This window comes from Balaenoptera acutorostrata, chromosome 20 (assembly GCF_949987535.1).
Source record: "Balaenoptera acutorostrata chromosome 20, mBalAcu1.1, whole genome shotgun sequence".
Taxonomy (NCBI): Eukaryota; Metazoa; Chordata; class Mammalia; order Artiodactyla; family Balaenopteridae; genus Balaenoptera; species Balaenoptera acutorostrata.
In genome coordinates this window covers 21,586,812-21,612,418 of record NC_080083.1, presented here as the reverse complement: position 1 = coordinate 21,612,418, position 25,607 = coordinate 21,586,812, and the positions used below count along the sequence as shown (strand labels likewise).

The window sequence follows — 25,607 nt, the reverse complement described above, 5'->3', positions numbered from 1 at the left end:
GAGATAAATTAGGCTTAATCAAGACCAACCATCCTCTCTGCTGTCTCTTCTCTTATACCTGCTTTCTACCTACCTCAGGGTCATTCCCTTTGACAGGCTCTATTTACTCTCTAAGACTGCCTTAGTTTCTCCCTTATTTTTACTGAAGGCTTCAGTTTCCCTTTGCCAATAGGACCAATCACACCAATCCCAAAAAGCTACATTCTCCATCAGAAAGGAAAAGCCCAGACTTCAGAGTCAGACAAATCTGAAATCAAATCTTAGGGTCCATTACTCACTTGATCTTTGACTTTGGACAAGTTACTGAATCTTTCTGTTTCCTCACCTACAATATGAACAGATTAATGCATACTACTTCTGAGGGCTCCTATGAGGATTAAACAATAATATAAAGCCTAACGGTGCCTGGCATTCCATAGTAGGCACTCAAAGGTGGACTTCTTTTCTCTCCTTTCCTCTCTTCAGTGTTGCCATGTGAGCCTGAGACCACCAGAGATTTAAAAAGTCCTTTTACTTCCTCAGTCTTACTGAGTGGTCTAATGAGAGGTCAAGTTCTTCCCATCGAGTAGGAAAGCCCAAAGTGACATAAATGTTCCCTCTACTTCCCCACATTCCAGGTCCTAGAGTAGTCCAGTTATTCTGAATCCAGCATGGTATATGTCACTGAGATTTATCTGCCCACCTGCCCTACCACTTCCAAATTCATGTTTTGCTTCACAGAGTTGTAAGTAAAAACCAAAAGAGTAGTTTCACTATTCTGGGGTATAAGCAACACTGCCTCTAATAGTGTGGCACAAAGACCAAAGATGGAAAAATGATTATTTTCTTTTGCCCACTCTGTAGGTTTGCACCAGTGAGCAACCTAACCCAAATTTCCCTGGGTCTTGACAGCCTGTGGATACAAACAAGGCCTTATTAACTACATAATTCAGGCTCTCAACTCCTGCAAAGTCCTGCCCACAGATTTCCAACCCCTCCTCTTCCATACTTACAGGTCTCTCCAGGGGATGTCTCATTACTCAGCCAGATACCAGTCTCTGCTCAGTAGGACCTCAATCTTAATTTCACCAGTCCTTACCAGAAGATTTAAGGCAGCACCAAGGGGACTTCCCTGGTGGTCCAGTGGAAAAGAATCCACCTTCTAATGCAGGGGACGTGGGTTCAATCCCTAGTCGGGGAACTAAGATCCCACATGCCGCAGGGCAAATAAGCCTGAATGCCACAACTACTGAGCTCACACGCCTCAACAAGAGAGCCCACATGCCGCAAACTGCACAGCCCACGCGCTCTGGAGCCCGCGCACCACAACTAGAGAAGAGAAAACCCGCGCGCCACAACTAGAGAGAAGCCCGCGCACCACAACTAGGGAAGCCTGCGCGCAGCGATAAAAGATCCCGCATGCCTCAACGAAGATCCCGCGTGCCACAACTAAGACCCGATGCAGCCAAAAAAAAAAAAAGATAAAGAAAATAAATACAATACAATAAATATTAAAAAAAAAAAAAAAAGCACGGAGCATAAAGGTCTGCATAGAGCACCTACCGTCTGGTATGCCACCAAGGTACCAGAGCCTTCCCAGTACCAGAGCTACCTATATCCAATATTCTTAGAAACATGCTTAATCCAAGCTGTGGCCAACTTCTCTCAGAGGCCTGAAATGCCCACTCTTCTCAGCCATCAGGATATGTTGGGATGGATTTTTGGACACCATCCAAAATGTAAGTCCCCCTCTTACCTCTCCTCCCTTTCTAATGGGATCTCTGGATACTCCCACTGATGGCAAAAAAAAAAAAAAAAAAAAAAAAAGGATTTATACCCTCTACCTCTACCTCTTCCTCAAACATTCTCCCCCACATCTGTGCTATAACTGAAACCTTGCTCTTGAACTGGCCTCTTCCTGAAATGTCAGGTGTTGCTCATCCTCCTACATTCCTTCCAGTGTCACAATGTCCTGTCATTGCTTCTCCGAGGGTCTTGGCTCTCAAACGAGCTATCCCACCCTCTGGCCCACATCCTTATTTTCTTTCATTCATTGCCTGAATCTTAGTCTTGCTCTAACCATCCCTATGGACAACCATCCAACACCTCAGTTCCTCAGTCCCTCAGTCCCTCAGCTCAACTACAAAGGCTTTTCCCTCTCTTTCACTTCAGCTGCCCACTTCCACGGCCACACTTAGCCCTTGTCATCCCCAGGAATTGCTCCATCTACAAAATCGTGAACATCTACTTTCTGACCCAAACCTTCTATCTCTCCAGCTCTTTTTATCCCCACTACCAGGCCTCTGAATCTCATCAATAACACTAAGGTCTTGACTTCTCTACATTCTCCCTGTTAGCCCCCTCTTACTTTTTAAATTTCTACTCAGCTGGGACTCCATCCATCAACTACTATTCTCACTATTCTCATACTTCCACTATCATCTCTCTCTCTGACTAGTAAGATCCCCAACCCTGAATCAAATTGCCTCTGATCCTATAACCAGGTTGCTGATTATAGTGGAGAAAACTCACACATCCATAGACTGGTTCCCTCAAAATACTTGCTTCCTATCTTAACTGAGTTCTTATTGCTGTCTGGCAATTTTATGGTTCCTAGTCACAATTTCAAGCCTTCTCTGCTCTCCACATTTCCTACAGTCTTTTCAAACTTTCTATCCTATTACTCCCCAACTCTCAGTAGGCCATTATAATTTCTCTTCGGGGGAAAAAAATAAAAGACATCAGATGAAATTACCTCAACTTCTTGCCACCTGTTGTAAGAATCCTTGTATATAGTAGTCGATAGCACAGGCTCTAAGGCCAGATACTCTGGTTAGTGTCCTACCTCTGTAACTTACTAGAGATGCGATCTTGGGTAAGTTGCTTAACCTTTCAGGGTCTCTGTTCCTCAGTGTCCCTTCTGAAAGCCCCTTTCCAATAGCAATCAAAATCATTTACACCATTCACCTCTTCTCTGATTTTATATTCAAAAGGAATATTTTTCCCTATACCTCTTTGCCTCACAGCATTGTTATGAGAATTAAATGAGTTAACACATACAGATTGCTTATAATTGCCTGGCATACAGTAAGCTCCCAATAAATGTCAGTCATCTGTTACTACGATTATCAGCATCTGCACTTACCTTACCTCCATTACAGTGCAAGAGGCACCCTCCTCTTCCAAGGCAAAATCCTCCACCAGTGTTCTGGGTGCCATTCCTTCAAGGAATTTGAGTATCAATTTTCCCCATTTCCTTTCAGAGTGTATAAACATAATCAATTCCCATCCATCTTAAAAATAACCTCCCACAAACCCATAACCCTTTCTAGATGCCTCCTCTCCTTAGCTCACCCCACCTCTAATCACCCTTCATAATCAAGATTCTTAAATAGTTGTCCACATTACCTGTCTCCATTCCTCTAATTTCTATTATTCATTACCCTACTTCAGTTTGGGTTCAGAATTCAATTCTCTACCAAAACTGCTTTTGCTAAGGCAGCAGTTCTCAAAAGGGACAATTCTGCCCCCACCAAGGGACACTTGGCAATGTCGGGAGACATTTTTGGTGGTCACAACTGGGGGCTGCTACTGGTGTCTTGTGGTAGAGGGCAGGGATGTGGCTAAATATCCTATACGCAGCCCTCCACAACAAATAATTATCTAACCCAAAATGTGAGTAGCACCAAGGTTGAGAAATCTCGTGCAAAGATCATTTACAACCTCCATATTGCTACATACAATGAATGCTTTCTATCCTTTATATGACTTGGCCAACTCGAGCACTTGACCCCATTAGCTTCTTCCTCCTTGAAGTCCACTCTTCCCTTGGGTTCCACTGACACCTCACTGGTATTCCCAGTCTGTTTCAGTATCCTCTTCTATTATTATTATTATTATTTTTTGGCTGCACCACGTGGCTTGTGGGACCTTAGTTCCCCAACCAGGGAGCGAACCCAGGCCCTCAGCTGTGAAAGCACGGAGTCCTAACCACTGGACCGCCAGGGAAATCCCTATTATCTCTCAAATATTGGTACTTCTCAGGGTTTTGTCCTAGGCTCTTCTCTCTCTAGACTCCAAAACCATTAGAATCAATTGGGGCTTTTGTTTTTTAAATGTCCCAGGCCTCACAGATTCCATTGTTCTGGAGTGGAGCCCAGACATCTTCTGCATTTTAAAAAAGTTCCTAGCTACTTCTAGTATTCAGCTAAGATGGAAAACCACTACACTACTCTTATTTTAATCATATCCACTTTCATCACTTTAATTACCATTTATATACTAATGACTCAAATCTATAATAATAGAGTCTTCCATTTAGTCAATATTCATTGAGTACCTACTCTGTGTCTGACACTGTTCTAGGTACTTGGGTAGAACAGTGAACAACGGAAGAGGTTCCCTACTCTCCTGGAACTTACATTCTAATGGAGGAGAGAAATTAACCACAAAAAGATTGTTTCACATAGTGATAAGTACTGTGAGGACATTGTAAGAGGTGATGTGAGTGTGGCTGGAAGAAGTATTTTAGATACGAAGGTCAGCAAACACCTGGGAGGGAGGGTGGGATTTGACCCAACATTGTTATGAAAAGGAGTCAACCATGTGAATATGAGGAAAGAGAATTCTGGACAAAGCATATGCAAAGATACTAAAACAGAAGCACGTTTTGTATCATCAAGATTAGGACCAATGTGGTTAAGGTAAGGCTAGTATGGAAAAATGTTCTTCTATGAGGTTGTGGAGACAAAGGCCAGATCATACAGGGCTTGGTAAGCCAAGGTAAGGAATTTATAGCCAACATACAATGGGAGGTCACTGAAAGGGTTTTAAAGAGGCATGACATATAGGTTGATTTACATCATTACCATATTGTTTAGCTGCTGTGTGAAGAATAGATTTTAGAGGGGCAACATTGTGGGGGACCTATTAATGGGCTATTGCAGTTATCCAGAAAAGTGATGACTGTAGCTTGTACCAGGATTGAAACTAAGAATATAAAGATGGTTTCAGGATATATTTTGGAGGCAGAATTAAAAGGACCTGCAAGTATGGGATGGGTGAAAGAGAAATCAAATGTAAGTTCTAAGTTTTTTATCTGATTTGATTTGGGTAGATTAAGACTGAAATGAGGAAGACTAGGAAGAAAGAAATTGATTTGGAGATCAGAAGTTCTGTTCAGTCCCAGCGGAGTCACCAAAAAAAAAAAAAAAAAGTTATGTTAAATACATCCTAGTGGAAAAGTCAAGTAGGCAGCTGGATATAATCCAGAGTTAAGGGAAGAAGACAGACTGGAGACATAAATTTGGTGTAGTCATCACCATATAAAACCCAGGATAAAAGTCAGTATAAATAGAAGAAAGGGGATCAGAACAAACTGAGAAACTTCTAACACATAAAGGGCAAGTAAAGCTAGCAAAGGAGACAGAAGTCAGTAAGGAAGATCAGTGGCACGTAATGTTGAGTGCCGCTGTTCTCTGAGCTGTGGATTTGCACACCCAGCTGCTGACTGAATGTCCCTACTTGGAAAGGACATTCACAAGTGCCCCAAATTCTACTTACCCACAACTGAATTCATTTCCCTCATCTTACTCCCAAACCTGTTTCCTTTTCCAGTGTTTCCTATTTCAATGAACAGCACATCTACCCAACTGCCCAGGCCAGAAACCTGACTCTTTTCTCCCCACTTCTGACATCCAGCCAAATCCCATCAAATTTCCCCCTTCACTTCTCAAATCTATTATCTCCTCCTCATCCAGTCACTATCTGAGCTCAGACCTGTATCATCTCTCACCTGGTGTACCATTTTGTCTCCAGTCCAGCCTCTCTACAAGGCAGCCATAATTATCTTTCAGTTGATGCCACTCAGGTCAGGCCATTCCCGTGCTTAAAATCTTTTAATGACTCCCCATATGGAGGCAGGGGGAAAATGAAATGCAAGGACCTTATCGTAGAGCTGGCTTACCTCTCCAGTCTTATCTTTTGCATGCCCATTCTTAAACTTCTTCCTCCAATCTCAATGCACTACATACAATTCTCAAGTGCACAGCCTGTTCCTCACTCTTTTAACTCCTGAGTTATTAATATTTGTTCATGTCAGTTTTCTGCTGCGAACACCAATTCCTCACCCCAGCCTCTTTACTTAGCCAATTCCTACTCTTCCCTCAAGGCTCACCAAGCTTTCTCAATCCCACATGACTGGATTAAGTATCCTTCCAACCAGCCCTCAAAGCACCTTGTACTATTCTTACTGGAGCTCTTATCAGACTATATACTGTCTGTTTGCTTGATGAGCAGTATATCCAGCAACTGATGCAGTGCCTTACCCTTGGTAAGGGTAGGAAAAATAGTTTTTTTAAAGAATATCAAATAACACGTTATGGGGCTTCCCTGGTGGCGCAGTGGTTGAGAACCTGCCTGCCAGTGCAGGGGACACGGGTTCGAGCCCTGGTCTGGGAAGATCCCACATGCCGCGGAGCAACTAGGCCCGTGAGCCACAACTACTGAGCCTGCGTGTCTGGAGCCTGTGCTCCGCAACAAGAGAGGCCGCAACAGTGAAAGGCCCGCGCACCGCGATGAAGAGCCCCCGCTTGCCGCAACTGGAGAAAGCCCTCGCACAGAAACGAAGACCCAACACAGCCATAAATAAATAAATAGATAAATAAATAAAATTTAAAAAAAAATAACACGTTATGTACATTGGTATCTTAACCCTGGTTTGTCAAACCCTTACTCTTCCTTCCTAGCCCTTGGACCCCCATATTCCCAGCGTCTAGAACACTGCCCTAAATAAACGGTTCTCAGCTGTAAACCTGGTTTTTATCAAAACCACCTGGTGATCTTAAGCTAAATTAAGATTCCCAGCTTTACCTCCCCACATCCCACCAATTTCTGATCCAGTAGACCTGGGGTGAGGCCTAGGAATCTGGAATTTTGACAACCACCTCTGGTGGTTCTGATATGCAGTCATGCTTGGAAACTACTATTCTAAACGGAGTAGGAACTCAATAAATATGGTTGGAAGTAACATTTTAATTTCATGAAGTAGAATTCATTTCCTAATTCCTTAGAGTTCGAATCTGCTGTAACTGCATCCTGAGTGTGACAGAACAATGCACTAATGTACAGAAGTCCACAAAACAAGCATCCTTTATTGCAGTATTACAAAACACTTTCCATTTTGGCAATATTTTACAATGCACTTAGCTTCAAGGGTTGGGAAGAAGAAGGTTGGAAACTAAAGGGGGATATTTCAATGGACATTTCTAAAAGAAAAACTGTCCCAGCCCTCCCACCCAAATAAAAATCCAAATGTCACTTAATTTCACTACGCAAGAAGAGGCCACGAGGAAAGCAGCAGGCAAAACTCTGGCAATTTCATTATGGATCATGTCAGAGACAAAGGAACATTCAAACCACTCATCAATATGGTCGGTTGCGCTGATCATTTCTGTAGTCGTTTCTAGGAATGAAAAATAAAGAGCCAGACTAAATTCTAATTTTCTACCAAGGGGAAGCATCAGACACTTCAGGGTGCTGGTGACTGGCATCAGCTTGACAATTTCTATAAGAATGACACCATGCCTAATATATTTCTCTGCTCCTAGAAGGTGATTACTAAATGTCTAATTTATCAGCTTTAAGACACACAAAGTTCCTAGAAGCCCTGCTATCACTAACTGTCTTAAAAATTTTTCCATCCAGAATAAGGACTCTAAACCACTGTGGTATTTCAGGTCAGAGACTTTGTCATTCCAGCACTCTAAAAAGAAGAGTAGTATAGTGGAATAAGCAAGCAAACACTTTCATGTAAGAATTCTGGATCTGCCACTTACTATGCGATCTTGGAAAAGTTACTCAACATTTCTAACTCTGTAAAATGGGAAGTACATCTACCTCTGGGGTTGACAGGACTAGAACTAAAGTATACAAAGACACTTTCACAGGATTTGCCACACAGTAAGAAGTATTTAATAGATGATAATTACTAATAGCTAACAATTATACAGTGATTACCATGGCCCCATGGCATGGCATGGTTACCATGGCAACCGTTGTAACATAATCTAATACAACTCCACGAAGGAGATATCATTAGCCCCATTTTACAGATGAGAATACTGATGCTCCAAAGGGTTAAGTAACTTGCTTATCAAGCAGCTAATAAGTGGTGGAGCCAGGATTTGAAAGAAGACAGTCTGTCTCCAAACTCTGTGCTCTTAACTGCATGCTTTACTAATTCTTGCTACCCTATATTGTCTCTGGCACAGTAACTGAAGTTATTTTACATCACTGGTTATTCAACTTTTTCTGCCTCTACAGCTTTCACGTGCACAGCACACTCCCATCAGTATCACCAGTGATTTTCATCTGGAAAAGGTATAACAGAATCTCCAGGGAAACAACTGCAAGGTAGCACATGTGATTTGAAAAAGCACACTCCTATAAAAGGTGTGCTCTCCCCTCACTTAGATTAAGAATCCCTGAATTACATACAGTTTCAAATCATCTCTCAATCTCAATTATCTTTAGCTATGAGAAAGAATACACACACATTTACCTATATTCATCCAAATATAAAGATCATGAATAAGAATTTCCAAAATAAAATAAATTATAGGAATTGCTAAGCAGGAAACTAAACGGATCTTCTCCAACCTAACTGAAAGAGTTGACAATGGGAAATTCAAGTTCTAAAAACTGGACAAGAAGAAAATGTGATGAAAAGGGCTCAGACTCTAAAATCTAAGAGCAGTGAGGTAAAAAGGTTAGCATGTACATTCCAATACTCACCTTCCTCCCATTTTGCCTCCATAGCCACCTCGGTCTCCTCCATAGCCGCCGCCACTCCTGTCTCCTCCATAGCCTCCACTTCGGTCCCCACCGTAGCCACCACCACCACGGTCTCCTCCGTAGCCCCCCCCACTTCGCTCTCCACCATAGCCGCCGCCTCGGTCTCCACCATAGCCGCCTCGGTCTCCTCCATAGCCGCCTCCTCGGTCTCCTCCATAGCCACCACCACGGTCCCCACCATAACCACCTCCTCGGTCCCCCCCATAGCCACCCCCACTTCTGTCCCCTCCGTAGCCACCGCTGCCACTTCTGTCTCCACCATAGCCCCCCCCACTTCGGTCTCCACCATAGCCGCCTCGGTCTCCACCTCTGCCCCCACGACCTCTGTAGCCCCTCTCTCCACCATAGCCTCTTCCCCGGAAATCTGCAAGGTAGAAATGCAAACTAGTAAGGCCAGCAGAATAATGGAAAGTCTCCTTAATGCCAGTCAGAAGATTAATGGCATGCAGATGCTGTTAAAGGCTGACTCACCTCCTCCTGCGGGACGAGAGTCCTCTGGTCTGGGCTCATTGCACTGATTACAAGAATTCCTTCGAGCAAAGTTCATATTTCCACATGACCTGAGAAAGGAGGAAAATAAAATGCTCAATAGTTTCCAATGGATTCAGAACCCCCTCTTGTACCTTCCAACCCCAATCCCAACTCTTACATCCACCAAAATAAATGGGATACTTACGGATTAGGGCAAACCCAGTCCCCACTTTTGGGGTCTCCACCTCTCCCCTGAAAGCCTCCACGGGCTCTATATCCTCCACGGCCTGGGGGAAGTAAGGAGTGGGGAGGAATCAATAGCAGACATAAACAAAGCAGAGGAAAAGCATCAGACGAAAGAACTAAGAGCAAGTGTTCATCAATAACTGGGCAGCCCCCCAAAAATTAACCCCTTATGGCAGGACTCCATAATTCTTTGATTTGGGGCTTTACTTATTTAGTCAATGCAGGAGATGTGGAAGAAGACCCCAAGGCACACATTAAAGTGCAAATAATGCACTAAAAAACTTCGAAATCCGCTTTCTATAATGTCCTCCTTAGTTTGAGAATCTCAGTGATAAAGGTTAAGTGAGAAGACATACTCCAAATTTAAGGAATTAGACACAACGGAAATGAACGAGTTGCAAGTAACTATCAACATATCAGGGAACTCCCAGACTGGTCAGATTAACTACCTAATTAGGTATCATTTAAACAACTGCCTCCTAATGTCCAGGTGAATAACAAACTGCTTTATATAGCTTTCCAAAGAGATTTCTGGAACCTTCTTCCATCACTTTCTTAGCTATTACGACACCTTATTTACCTAATCTCCTATTCTATACCTCACTTTTAAGATAGAAGGAAAAAGACCGATAGGGAGAGAGAAGTAGTAGCAAGTTCACACAATAGGGACAGAACATGGACTCAAATCCAAACCCTCTGTGTAATACCCAGGCCTGTGAGCAACAAGTATTTTACCTCGTCGACCACCTCCACTTCCACCTCCTCTCATGAATTCAGGTCTTCTGGTGGCAAAGGACACTTTAATGATGTTGCCATGGAATTCTTTTCCTAAAAAAAAAGAAATGGTTTTGCAGAAATGCTATTCTACATCTCCACCTCTCAAAAATATAAAACTGTCTTAGAAATTTTTAGTTTCAGAGGAATAACTGACATGTCCTCACAGAAATTCAAACACACTAGTGTTCCAAAGAGTCAAGGTAACTGTACTAGAACATGACACAATCTACTGAATAGAGAAGATCCGTCACAAGGAGACAGTCATTTCTTACTAAGCAAAAAAAACAAAAAACAAAAAAGAAACATCTAAAATTTTACATGAAAAAAGCCAAGTACAGAACAATGTATGTAGTATGCTACCATTTCTTTTTTTTAAAGGGAATGAGTGTGTATGTGCATGCATGTGCACACATATGCCTGTCTATACACTGCCTATTGTGCTTAACTCTCAGTAGGTGAAAAGGTGGAAAGGAAACTCATTTTTTATATACTTTTGGTACCGTTTGAAATGTTTTTTACCTTAGACCAGTAGTATCTTTAAAACTAATGTGGGCTTCCCTGGTGGCGCAGTGGTTGAGAATCTGCCTGCCAATGCAGGGGACACGGGTTCGAGCCCTGGTCTGGGAGGATCCCACATGCCACGGAGCAACTGGGCCCGTGAGCCACAGCTGCTGAGCCTGCGCGTCTGGAGCCTGTGCTCCGCAATAAGAGAGGCCGCAATAGTGAAGGGCCCGCGCACCGCGATGAAGAGTGGCCCCCGCTTGCCGCAGCTGGAGAAAGCCCTCGCACAGAAACGAAGACCCAACACAGCCATAAATAAATAAATAAGTAAATAAATAAATTGTATAACTTTAAAAAAAAAAAAAGCAAACTGGGCTATTCATTTCAGTAACAGTCAAGTGGTCTTAGTTTGCATTCAATTTCCAATCAGTTTCTCAATCTATTTCATCTGAAGTCTTCACATTACCCACTATAAAAAAAAAAAAAAAAAAACTAATGTGTGCATATGTGATTACTTATATACATGCATACATACACATATTCTGCTGTCCCAGGGCCTTAGAGACAGAAATTTTCACTTTATATTAAATAAGAGAACTGACATATAAGGAAAAGGTGCCCAAGGATTCATAAAATAGTTATAAATCCAGGAGTCTTAGCACTCTCACCGAAGTCCTAATTGTTGTGACTGGCAACCTTCCACAATGTCAGATGGTATGATAAGCACTTTTAAATAGGAAACAACCCATGGATCAGTATTTTAAAAGCTGTAAAAAGACCTGGTGAGAGTTGAACTACGGAGTTACTGTTAAGAGGCTCATTTGCCCTATGAGGGAAAGGCACAATAATTTTTTAACATATCATAAGCTATGATAATTTTATGATTCACAGAAACTATGACACAAGCAGAAAAGTGAGGGAGAATGGACCTAGCCTTCAAGAGCAAGGTGATGGGGCCTGATTAGTGCAAAAAAGTAAAGAAAATGGAGGTGAGGACAGAGTATCATAGTCTCATCTGTGAAGAAGTAAAGAAATGCAATTATGTCTTGCAAGATACAGGTGCAATAATCTTGGAACTGGAAGGGACCACAAGTGCCTGTCAATCCAGCATAGTTTAGCACTTCAGAGACAGTGGTGCTAGACTGCCTGAGCTTGAGTCCTGACCCTGCCACTTATTCTGTGATCTCGGAAATTATTTATCTTCTCTGTGCCTGAGTTTCATCATCTGTAAAATGCTAATAAAAGGGTACATCTTACAGGGTTACTGTGAAGATCAAACTGAGTTAATGCACATAAAGTTCTTAGAACAATGCCTAGCTCATAAACCACAATAAACATGCAGTAAGTGTTAGTTATTATTAAATTAGGGTACAACAAAAAAACAGTGAATTTATAATAACATGGGGAAATGACTATGTTAAGATGTTAAGTGAAAAAAAAGCACGAGACAAAACTACATTTGGAGTATAATGATAAACTATTTTAAAAAACTGGAAGGAAGGGGCTTCCCTGGTGGTGCAGTGGTTAAGAATCCGCCTGCCAATGCAGGGGACACGGGTTCAAGCCCTGGTCCGGGAAGATCCCGCATGCCATGGAGCAACTAAGCCCGTCCGCCACAACTACTGAGCCTGCGCTCTAGAGCCCGCGAGCCACAACTACTGAGCCCGCCTGCCACAACTACTGAAGCCAACGTGCCTAGAGCCCGTGCTCCGCAACAAGAGAAAGCCACCACAATGAGAAGCCTGCACACCGCAACGAAGAGTAGCTCCCGCTCGCTGCAACTAGAGAAAAAAAGCCCGCACACAGCAACGAAGACCCAACACAGCCCAAAATAAATAAATAAATAAATAAATAAATAAATTTATTTTATTTATTTATTTATTTATTTTTTAAAACTGGAAGGAAAAGTTAATACCAGTAGTTGTCTCTATGTAGAGAACTATGGATGCTTTACTCCTTTCTTCTACTCTCCCATATTTTCTTATTTTCAGGGGGAAAAAAAGTCTTACTGTTTCTTCTAAGTATGTATTAACATTATATTTGAAGGGAAATTAACCTAAATTTAAAAATAATATAGTCAACCAGGCCAACCCTCTACATCTCTATCAGGGTGGCCTTAAGCACAAAGCATGACATAAGGAAATATTTTAGACAGAGTTCATCTCATTTCTAAAGGTATGTAAAAACTCTGGCCTGTATTCTCAATAGAATATCTAAAAAAGTAAACATGAAGATAATCACCGTCTATGAGAACATATTTTGACTTCAAGACTAGAAAACGTTTATCCAAACCGCACGTTGAAACAATATGAATGAGGGACTTCCCTGGTGGCGCAATGGATAAGACTCTGCGCTCCCAATGCAGGGGGCCTGGGTTCGATCCCTGGTCAGGGAACTAGATCCCACATGCATGCCGCAACTAAGGAGCCCACGTGCCGCAACTAAGGAACCCTCGAGCCGCAACTAAGGAGCCCTGGAGCCACAGCTAAGGAGCCTGCCTGCTTCAACTAAGGAGCCGGCGAGTTCAAGTAAGGAGCCCGCCTGCCACAACCAAGAGCCAGCACAACCAAATAAATAAATTTTTTAAAAAAAGAAACTATATGAATGAGGTATACCATCAAACCAGTCAATGGCTGCCTTAGCTGAAGGAGGGTCATCAAATGATACTGTTGCCTCCCCTTTTGGCTTTCCTGTGTCCTTGTCTGTGTACAGATTTATCATTGGTTTTCCAGTCTTCTTATTTGTCTGAGAAACAAACAAGTGAGTGTTAGTATTTTAAGAAAAAGTGATCATGAACCACATAGATAATTAAAATTTTATTTTTTAAAGGAATTTACATATCCATACTACAAATACTAGCAACTTAACATAAAAAATGAAGTTATCTGTAGGTTCTGAAAAGGAAAACTCTCTAAAATACATTAAGTGAAAACCAAACTATAAAAATGATACACAGTATATACTGGTTTATCTATGTATAATTTCTTTAAACCCACAAAAAAAGAAAACATAGATAATGCTTCATATAAATATATACCTTGTAAAACTAAAAAAAAAAAAAAGAAGACCAGGCAGAATGTTCACCAAGCAAATAAATAAATTACCATTAAGGTGCACACACTGGATTTTGCTGGGAAGGGAGTGGAAGACAAGAACTGTGTGAATTTTTTACATATTTCATGTGTAATTAATAATTTCTTAAGAAATTTTTACTCTCCAAGAAGGAGAAAAAAAATAGTAATTCCACGGACACCAAAACAAGAGCAATTGCAAACTGATATCAGGCAAATGCTTCAATCTACTAACACTGATCTAAATGCTTTCTAGTTGGAGATGAAAATATATGCATGAAACAAACAGTGCACAAGACACTTAAGTACAATAAAGTTATGAAATAAAGCATTATTATATTGGGCAAATATATAGCAGACATTAAATACCAACATAAAGAGTTGTTAGTAATAACTTGGGTTTTCATATGTTGGCATTTCAGAATATTAAAATGTTTTCACAATTTCATTTGGTTCTCACAGTTTTAGGAGCTAGGCAGAGACTATGTTTAGAGTCCTAAGATTGAAAGCCAAAGCTGTGGAAGGCTGTGGAAAGGTAAACACAAGCAAGAAATAAAATCTTCATGTATTTAGCAAATTTAGCAAAGGCCTACAGACATGGGTGAGCATGTGCATTAGGGAACTTTAAGAGACAAGACTTACTGGAGTATGGGCTTATTATGTAACCTATGTATCTTAACCAGAATACGTTAATAATTATGAGATTTTCAACATAAGCCAATTTTTTACTCACCTTGATAATTCCTATTTGTTTAAAGAACTCCCCGACTTGATCTGTAGACACACCCTCCCCAAGTCCTTGTACAAAGATTGTGTTGTTATCTGAATTATCAGATTCTGAATCTATGGGGGATTAAAAAAAACCATGATTAATTTTACATATTCCTTAGGTTTACTACATCCTGTTTAGTAATCAAGAATAATAATTTATTATTCAATATTCAACTATTTCTGTGACCAAAAGGAAAAAGGACCAATACACGAAAGCTCTTAGATAAACATGCAAAGTGGTCATAACAGTTCTTTGGTAGGTCAATTCTCACAACTAAACTTCACGTAAAGTGGATCAAGTCCACACTATGTCAAATACATAGACCAATTAAGGGAGATCTTACAAATCTCACTCTTCAGATTCAGACACAGGACTCAAGCTCAGGAAGAGATGAAGAAAGTTAGTATAAAGTAGCATTCCTGGGCTTCCCTGGTGGCGCAGTGGTTAAGAATCCGCCTGCCAATGCAGGGGACACAATTTCGATCCCTGGTCCCAGAAGATCCCACATGCCGCGGAGCAACTAAGCCCGTGTGCCACAGCTATTCAGCCCACGTGCCACAACTACTGAAGCCCACACGCCTAGAGCCTGCCTAGAGCTGCTCCACAGCAGGAGAAACCACCACAATGAGAAGCCCGCACACCGCAACTAGAGAAAGCCTGCGCACAGCAACAAAGACCCAACACAGCCAAAAACAAATAAATATATTCATTTAAAAAAATAAATTAAAAAAAATAATAAAGTAGCATTCCTTTCTTTGGAGAGTTTTAATTCTTTCTGGCTAATCAATACTTTTAAAGCTTCTAGTAGAAAATTGCCCAAATCTGACACTTTGGACTTCCAAGCAAGCCAAGCAGAATTGCTGGTTTCCCATTCATTGCAATAAGCTTTATATATACCAGAGGGTAGGGGCACCTTGACACACACCTTACCTTACACGCACACTTTTGGATTAGTGTAACAAAATAAGAAAGATGCACATAAATTCAGTCCATCAAGGGATAATTCAGAAATTGCCATCCATATAGAATACTTTAGCATCTTAATAAAAACAAAAGTTCTGATTTCAATATATATTAAAAATTTTGGGGGGCTTCCCTGGTGGCGCAGTGGTTAAGAATCAGCCTGTCAATGCAGGGGACACGGGTTCGAGCCCTGGTCCATGAAGATCCCACATGCCACGGAGCAACTAAGCCTGTGTGCCACAACTACTGAGCCTGCGCTCTAGAGCCCGCGAGCCACAACTACTGAGCCCACGTGCCACAACTACTGAAGTCCACGTACCTAGAGCCCGTGCTCCACAACAAGAGAAGCCACTGCAATGAGAAGCTCGCGCACCGCGACGAAGAGCAGCCCCTGCTCGCCACAACTAGAGAAAGTCCGCGCACAGCAACAAAGACCCAATGCAACCAAAAATAATTAATTAATTAATTAATTTTTTAAAAAAATTTGGCTCAAATAGATTTTTAATCTCTACATAACTTTCAAAAGGCTCCAGGCAGCCTTGAATTTCATTTGAAAATATAAAGGCACATGAAATTAGTGACCTCTGGGGACTTCCCTGGTGGTGCACTGGTTAAGAATCTGCCTGCCAATGCAGGGAACACGGGTTCGATCCCTGGTCCGGGAAGATCCCACATGCCGCGGAGCAACTAAGCCTATGCGCCACAACTACTGAGCCTGCGCTCTAGAGCCCAAGCCACAACTACTGAGCCCACGTGCCACAACTACTGAAGCCCGTGCACCTAGAGCCCGTGCTCTGCAACAAGAGAAGCCACTGCAATGAGAAGCCCACGCACGGCAACCAAGAGTAGCCCCCGCTCGCCACAGCTAGAGAAAGCCCACGCGCAGCAACCAAGACCCAACACAGCCAAAAAAAAAAAAAAAAAGAAAAGACACATGTAAAAAGAAAGATGTTTCGTAAAAAAAAAAAAAAAAAAAGAAAAAGAAAAGAAAAGAAATTAGTGACCTCTGCCCAGAGTAAGACAATTCTCTCATATATGAATTCAGGTTTCTTAGGCCCACTGAGCAGACCATCAATCCACTGCAATATTTTCTTAAACACAGCTATTCTAATTCCCCAATGATACCAATTCTCTCATACTTGATTTGCAGTAATTAAATAAATAATGCTAATTAGCAGTACAAAATCAAGTATTTCTTCACAAAAGAAAAAGTAGAGAGCATGGGAAAGCAAAGATAGCAATTTTTCCTGGCAAACTTTCCAATCAATCCCCCTGAATTTTTCTTGCTGGTACATCTTTAGAAGTGAAGCTCCCTGATTCTGGCAGCATTATCAAATCAAATCTTCCTCCTGTACTAACTCCTCCAAACACACACACTTTTCCCTTGAAAAAATGGAAAACTAACATTCTCTTAATGGCAGAGTCACAAACTACCATAAACCTTACCAGCATCTGGTCTGGGTCCATAATCCCTGTGACCTAAGGGAAAAGAAAAAGAAAAAGAAAAAGAAAGCTATTTAAGGCAACTCATAAGAAATCATTTAAAAACAGTAATAATAACCAAGGCATGAAAAGTCAATACTTCCAAAATCCTTGTAAGTAACCATCACAGATTTACAAAGTAAATATATAAATTAAGTTTTATTAGAAGTTTAAGAAATCAAGATGAATGTCAATATTCCCTTAAACTTGTCCCAGACGGCACCAGCCACTTTGGCATTACGCTAGTATCACTTTTGTTAAGCTCTGGTTGTGAAGGCTGATTGGAAAACCCTAATAATTTAAAAACACCACGTCAGCTACCTTTATTAAAAAACATATTGACAAAATCCAGTGAAGGTCTCATTCATTGGTCACCAGACTCTTTCATGCAAATTCACTGTGTAGAAACCCATTGGACTGTTTGAGATCAACTTTGTCTTTTTAATATTTTGAGATATATATATGCATATACGTAATTTTTTTTAAGCACACAACACACACCAGCCTCAACAGAGTAAGAAAGGGCTTAGACTACGTCTGCGGGATATTGGTGGCTTTTAGGTTTATATAGCATTTCCACTGAAACATTTTGGGATACTCAGCACTTACCACCAAAATTTTTGAAGCCACCGCGGTCACCACCACTGCAGAGGAAAAATTGAAGAAATGATTTCTTCCTTAGGTCTCTAATGTGCTGAGCCCTGGGCTCAATCTATACTTAACTGTCACAAGTAGAGCGCCCAGGAAAACAGTAGCACCTCTAACTTTCCAGTAAATTTCATTTCATAGACTTCAAAATGTTGTTTTCACCTAAATGTTTTCCCAAGGATCTATTTCCACAAGGGTGCCTTTTCAAGCTTATTACAGAACATACCTAATATACTCTTATTTTAAAATTTTCCCAACCCCAAGCCAAACGGATAATACTCAAATCCACTTAAACTGGAGGCACAACAGGAAGAATGATAAACATTCTTTCCAAGGGGAAAGAAGTCATTTAAAAACAGTAATAATAACCAAGGCATGAAACGTCAGTGGGACAAAGTGAGAGAGTGGCATGGACATATATACACTACCAAATGTAAACTAGATAGCTAGTGGGAAGCAGCCGCATAGCACAGGGAGATCAGGTCGGTGCTTTGTGACCACCTAGAGGGGTGGGATAGGGAGGCTGGGAGGGAGGGAGATGCAAGAGGGAAGAGATATGGGGATATATGTATATGTATAGCTGATTCACTTTGTTATAAAGCAGAAACTAACATACCATTGTAAAGCAATTATACTCCAATAAAGATGTTAAAAAAAAAAAAACTTCCAAAATCCTTGTAAGTAACCATCACAGATTCACAAAGTAAATATATAAATTAAGTTTTATTAAAAGTTTAAGACTTCAAGATGAATGTCAATATTCCCTTAAAGGGGAATATTTTTGTTAAAGGGGATATTTTTGTTAAATATGAGAAAAAGACTAGAAGAAAAATATAAAGCAAGGTTAAAATTTTGATAACAGAATGGGAGAGGTAAAAACTCGAGCACTATATTCTACTGTGATAGCAAACGGTGGGTTTTATGAGATGAAGAAAAAAGTGAGGTACAAATATACACAAAAGTGAGACTGAATGAAAGCAGTCTTAAAAATTCAAATCATTCAGATATCTGGTAAAATGAGCACTAAAAGAAAGCATAACTTTAAACTGCCCTCCTATTCCATGCCCACTGCGACATGCTAGCTTTCTTCACAGCAGAACTACTGAAATTCATGCTGCCAAATGCTCTTGTACACCAATCAGTAGACCATATCAGAGACAGAACGCTACGTACTCCACAAGAAAATGACTTTATTTGGCAATTTCCACTGCCAGGCGAGTCAATTGCCCTTGTGTGCATAGCTTTCTGTAAGAAATCTAAGATCTCTCTTATCAAGAAACATTTTAAATACTCATACACTGAAAGTTTGTTTCTCTTAACTGAATTATGTAATCCTCTAAGACTCATGTGCTGACATGGATACAAAAACACCCAAAGTTTTCAGATGGTGATATCTAATTTTCTACTACTACTAATCTTCTACTATAACCCAAGAAACTAATCCAATATAATAATGTCTCTTCACTGCTTAAAAGCCTCTGCTTTAGTAATAACCCTGCCCTCTAGATGGCTTTTCTTGAGCCATCCTGAGAAAAACCACTCTGACTAAATGAGAAAGAATTTTTTCTTTACAAGTCTATTCTACTACCTTGACGTAAAAACAAATTCCCTTGCAACTAGCATAGGTATGGACACACGCATCTTAACTCGCCATTAATTTTTATTTGATGCCCAAGAAATCTAAAAAGGAGAATAACACTATTTCAAGGCTATGCAGACAAAGCGAAGCTCAGGTCTTTCATATATATAGTTTCCTATTGAGTGTCTAAGACCTATCTTTCAGAACATCACCCAAGCCTTCCCACCAACCCATACTTCTAAATGGCCTATATATCATAGCTTAACTCTTTAAGGAAAGGAAGCCAAACAGAGTTCTGAGATTAAATTGCTAAAAATCTTATTAGAAACAAGATATCTCAGGTTTCTTCAATATGATCATTAGAACTCTACAAATGAAAAGACCTAGTGAAAATATTAAATCGGGCTTCCCTGATGGCACAGTGGTTAAGAATCCGCCTGCCAATGCAGGGGACAGGGGTTCGAGCCCTGGTCCAGGAAGATCCTCCATGCCGCAGAGCAACTAAGCCTGTGTGCTACAACTACTGAGCCTGCGCTCTAGAGCCTGTGAGCCACAACTACTGAAGCCCGCACACCTAGAGCCCGTGCTCCGAAACAAGAGAAGCCACCGCAGTGTGAAGCCCACGCACCGCAACGAAGAGTAGCCCCCGCTCGCTCCAACTAGAGAAAGCCTGCGCACAGCAACAAAGACCCGATGCAACCAAAAATAAATAAAATTTTTAAAAAAATAATAATATTAAACCCACATTCCTATGTCAGGACGTTAAAGTACCCAGGATAAAGTATTTTTTATTTAAATAGGAAATTTTCACAAGTAAGTGCTAGAAGAGGCACCACTTAATTATTCTGCTGCCATCTTAACCAAGTACCAAATTGTTTATCTGGCCACAATGGAGGGAAAATATGCAATTTCATACATCAAGTAGTTCCTAAAATTTCTTTTCTGGCCAGCAATATAACTTTGAACAATTTTTTAAAAAAGGACACACCCCTGGTAAAATATAAAGGATATAAAACAAATGACACTTGAATACGTTTATAATTTCCTATTCCTCCATATAACGGCATTTTAACTTAAGTCATCATTACTGAGCATCTCCTTTGAAAATTCAGCAGCTGAACACTTCAAACACAATGGCCGTAAATATGGAAACACCCATAAAACATTCGAAAAATTACTAGTCTTCAAAGTAAGAGCCTCAGGGTATAGTCTTAACTATCACTAATCAATCTTGAAAATTTGGACAAGTCAGTAATTCTCCCTAGGCTTCAGTTTCCTCCTTCGCAAAGTAATGGTCTACATCCTTACTACTTGAAAGGTGGTCTATGGAATAGCAGCAAAGGCAGAGCCTGGGAGCATCTCAGAAAAGCAAGCTCACCCCAGACCTACTGAAGCAGAATCTGCATTTTAATAAGATCCCCAAGGAGTTCATATGTACATTACAGTTAGAGAAGCACTGGTCTACATGACCTATAATTCTATGTGAGGCTTTCTTTCAAGTTCCAATGTTTCAGTCGCTTTTCTCTTTCCTTATTAAGAAATTTCATATTAATTAATTACAGTTCCTTACTAGGAAATTTATTATATTAAACACAGTAAATAAACCTCAAATAGTACCACTATTAAATCAGTTAACAGAAGATGGGCCTGTGGTTAAGAATCTTTCTTTCAAATCTGCAGTCAAGTTACACGTCCCTTTTCCATAAACTAAGTTAAGGCCCCACTAGCAAATTAAGACACAAAGGCATGTGAACATCTGAGTCAAGATGTTGCCACAACAAATTTGTTTTCCTCCCAGAAAAAGAAGCAAACTTGTATACATAAAGAATTCCTGAAGTAAGGACATTTTAACGTAAAGAAGTAGAGGTATTTACTAGAGTAGAGACATAATATAAGAACACTCAAATTTTATGGCTGAGTGCCCCCTGCATAAGAAAATCAATTGTATATTCTTGACTCAACCAAAGAAATCGTTGTCCCAAGTTCAAAACCACAATGAGCAGCCTACTCTAGGGTAGACGCTGAGAGTTCTTTCACTGTTACAGCATTACATATTTAGAGACGACAGTCAGATTTAATTTCAGGTGCTTGTCAAGAAAGAAAATATACTTTGACAGAATCTCTATTCCCAAAATTTAATTTTTAAAAATCCAAATATATCTATATTCAAGGACTAAAACTGCCAAGAAGTAAAAGGACAATACAGGAATCTTTATTCCCAGAAAATTCAATACACAGAGAGAAAAAGGAACTTAGCTAAATATTGAAAAAGATTAGTTTTTTAAAAACTGTTCTGTGTTTGATTTTTCATACTAGTAATTTACCAACATTTCAGAAGGCCAAGAATCTACCATTCTAGAGCTGCACTGTCCAATACAACATTTACTAGCCATATGTGGCTGCTGACTTTTTGAAATATGGAGAGTCTAAATTGAGATGTACTCTAAATGTAAAATACAAAATGGATTTCAAAGTCTGAGTATGAAAAAAAAGAATGTGCAATATCTCAATAATTTTTATACTGATTACATAAAATATTTGTGATATGTTAGATTAAATAAAATATATTATCAAAATTAACTTCAGCTGTTTACTTTTCTTAATGTGGCTACTAGAAAATTTTACTTTACACATATGGCTCACAGTTGACCCCCATTATATTTATATTGGGCAGCACTGGCTAGACTATCACCAGCACACATGCACGTTTTTAAGAAAGCTATTCAAAAACTCTTACACGAAGGCATTCAAAATTCAAGATAACTTTTTTGAGACTTGAGATATTAAAGCCTAAAAAATCTACTTAACTTGATGACATGCTAATAATGGAAAATGGTTACCTATAAAGTTCTAGTAATTTTGCCATGCATTCAGCACAATGCTAAAGTTAAAAACACTGAGAACATGTATGGCCTTAAGCTTCTAGTCCAGTAGGAGGCCACTGATCTATTTTAGATGACAATTAGAAATTCAGTCTTTTTTGCTGCAACTGCTTTTTCAAAGAAAAACACTGTTTCCTACAGTCCCTATAGTCTTCAGGTTTCTCTCCCAAAATTGGAAAGCTGACAGCTTCCTTTGGTCTGAATTCTTCCTGCAGTCAAGCAATCATACAACTTAAGTCTAAGAATGTCATATCCTTTACCACACATCCCACCTTCACCTGCAAACTGTGCCCCTTCTTTAATTATAAACCCAACTAATGCCAGATTTTCTTCTAACAGCCCTAAAAGGATCATATTTTCAACCTTGCTATTTTTAAGTAAGATGATTACAAACACAAATGGGAGTGTTGATGAAGACTAACAAAAAATGTTTGGGTATTTTGGGTACTTAAATGTAAAACCAAGTGTAGGGGGGAAAAAAGCCCTGAAACTGGGCTTTTTTTTTTTTTTTTTTAATTTGAAACACTTCACCCCTATAAATAAGCTAAAAATCACATCCTGAACAAGATATTGTGATGCATGAAAATTATATGAACTTCGTATTTCAGTATCCATAAATGAAGTTTTATTGGAACACAACCATGTTTATTCATTTATATATTGTCTATAGCTGCTCTGGTGCTACAGGAGCAGAGCTGAGCAGTTGCAAAAGAAACCTCATGGCCTGCAAAGCCTTAATTATTTACTATGTGGCCTTTCACATAAAAAGTTTGCCCATCCAATATAGAGAGTAAGTATAATCACCCACATAAATTTCTTAAAAAGGCCTTTCATACACATTCCATTTATTGGCTAAGGGGGTGGGGTGGGAGGAGGGAGGGAGTATACAGACAGCAACTGGGTAAGACCTCTCCCCCAGAAACCCTACCCTGACTTGAACCAGATCACCATCATTTTGACCTAATACATACTGGGCTTCTACACAAGATTTTGTTTGAAGAGGTTCTAAAGTTAAATAAAAAGATTTGAAAATCAAAACCTTAGTTCATGATTCAGTACCTGGGACAAAAATTATACTGAAATGTTGCCAAAGAGGTTTATCAAAGTGCTTAAAACTGGTACGCCCAGGTTGGTTAAGATACAGATCGTCCCTCCTTTAGCAGGAGGATCACTCAAGGTCCTTTCAACTCTGATTCTAAGATAAGTCATCTCTCAAAAACAAAAACATATTTTTAAAGACTTCCCTACCCTCCTCCTCCTGAAAAGTAGGGTTCTACCATTCTCAGTCAGACATTGTCATAGTTTAATAGATAATCTATAGATATAATTATAACTTCCTTATGAAGAAAATTAAACCTATGATATGCTGTAAAACGTATAGCATCCCAAGGCAGCCAATTATCTAAAACATATTAACCGGAAAATGACATATACCTGTTAGTTATCTTGTTTGGGATTCTGTTTGAGGCAAGGAGGCTATTAGGTAGAGAGTAAGCACCGCACCACTCTACGTTGTTCACTTACATCCACATGATAATGAAGAGGCATACAATATACTTGTTTTACCTTAATCTATTGACTTTGGCTATCAATCAAAAGACATTTAATGTTCAAGTCTTATAAAAATTTATCAAATATGTTTAGACTTTAGATTTGCCAGACGAAAGCACTATACACTAAACAGACAGAAGGTCAGTGAGATCAAATTCCTGGCTCACTTGAAAAATTAACAGTGCTGTATGTAACTGATTTTCTCAGGTCACCTCAGGGAACAGACAATCAGTCCCTAAGAAGCAAAAGAGTGACCTGGTATTTATACATTATCGTCAGTTAACAGGCTGACAATTTCATTTCCCAAGGAACACAAATTATCTTTTAAGCCTGTATACTGTACACACGAAATGTGCAACCTACAAACCTCATCTGAGGACAATAAATGTCAACTACTTTTTCATTCCTATTTTTAGAGCAAAAGCGCTAAACTTACACATATATTTGAAAGTAATTTTAAAGCCACCTTTCATAACATATGCCATAAATACCAAAACCTGATAACACTAACAATGGAGAAAAGGAAAGCTGAATTACAAAGTCATTCCTTTTCCACAGCTTAGTCTAGACAAAATACGCAATGGTATGTGACATTGCACTAATTATCTCAATAATTATTTACTTAAGAATGGGGACAAAATAGTTCAGTTACATAAAATCTTTCTCTCATTTGCCAACCCCAACTTTATAATCTGCTATTGCCTCCTAATATTTTCCCTTCCCAAGGGGATTCAAGATTAAAGAACAGCCTCTCCACCTTCCAATCTAGAATTAACTTACCTTGTATTTTCTACATATAAAACACTTGGATTTCCCAGAGTCATCTTTTAAAGGAGTTTAGAGTCAATAGCTCTGGCAGGAAAAACATAGTTAAGTGGTTTAACCACACCATAGTAGGGGACTTTTCTCCATTGGCATTTAATATATACCACATAAACTAATGGCTAACAAAGCCTATTTTGAGGTAATTTATGTGACATCTTAAGACTGAAAATAAATTTCGAATTTCTGTCCTCTTCTCTACAACATAATCTCTTTTTTAGGCCTCTTAACTAAATCAGATGATGGAATCAAACCAGCTAAGTAACAACAAAAAAAAAAGAGAGAAGAAATGTAGACATCTGTACCTAAAAACTTACCTTGATCCTGTCATAGGACCTCTTCCATCCTTGTCATATCCCCCACGCCCTCTACCTCCTCCCTGTGACCCGCCATATCCTCTATTATCTTCTCCATACCTACTCACATCACGACGGTCATCTACAAAAAAGAAAATTAATACATACATACATAAACAACTTGAAACTTCCGACAAAGGCTTTCCACAACATAATCTTAAATAGCTCTTTAGGTCGCCTGCGACCTTCAGAAAATGGCACACGTGCACAAAACTCAAGTGCAAGTCATCATAACACCATCTGGAATTAAATGTATGAGAATTATATGTGTGTCAAATTCCATTCTACCAAAGTCAGACAGCAAAATGGTGATGTGGATATCACCATTTGATGTGATGGTAATATGGAGTAGTCTGAGTAAAGTACATTAGGTACAGAACTCTAATAAATTAAAAGAATACCCTAATCTTAGGGACTTCCCTGGTGGCGCAGTGGTTAAGGCTCGCGCTCCCAATGCAGGGGGCCCGGGTTCAATCCCTGGTCGGGGAACTAGATCCCACATGCATGTCGCAACCAGGAGTTCACATGCCACAACTAGGGAGCTGGCAAGCCGCAACTGGGGAGCCCACCTGCCACAACTAAGGAGCCCACGAGCCGCAACTAAGACCTGGTACAACCAAATCAATCAATCAATCAATCAATACTTTAAAAGAA

The 25,607-nt window shown here is 39.9% G+C and overlaps 1 protein-coding gene across 1 annotated transcript in view; it reads right to left on the bottom strand.

Annotated features, from left to right (window-relative positions):
* Positions 1–7,102: 7,102 nt before the first annotated feature.
* The window catches only part of TAF15 (TATA-box binding protein associated factor 15), a 29,790-nt gene continuing 11,285 nt past the window's right edge, over positions 7,103–25,607 (bottom strand). The window contains exons 7-16 of the mRNA XM_007190201.2: positions 24,915–25,035; positions 17,725–17,759; positions 17,080–17,112; positions 14,632–14,741; positions 13,443–13,572; positions 10,285–10,377; positions 9,509–9,590; positions 9,304–9,392; positions 8,773–9,196; positions 7,103–7,441 (exon numbers count right to left, since the gene is read on the bottom strand). Coding sequence (XP_007190263.2) covers positions 7,402–7,441; positions 8,773–9,196; positions 9,304–9,392; positions 9,509–9,590; positions 10,285–10,377; positions 13,443–13,572; positions 14,632–14,741; positions 17,080–17,112; positions 17,725–17,759; positions 24,915–25,035 — 1,157 coding nt within the window. The 3' untranslated portion in view covers positions 7,103–7,401. The remainder of the gene's footprint in view (positions 7,442–8,772; positions 9,197–9,303; positions 9,393–9,508; positions 9,591–10,284; positions 10,378–13,442; positions 13,573–14,631; positions 14,742–17,079; positions 17,113–17,724; positions 17,760–24,914; positions 25,036–25,607) is intronic.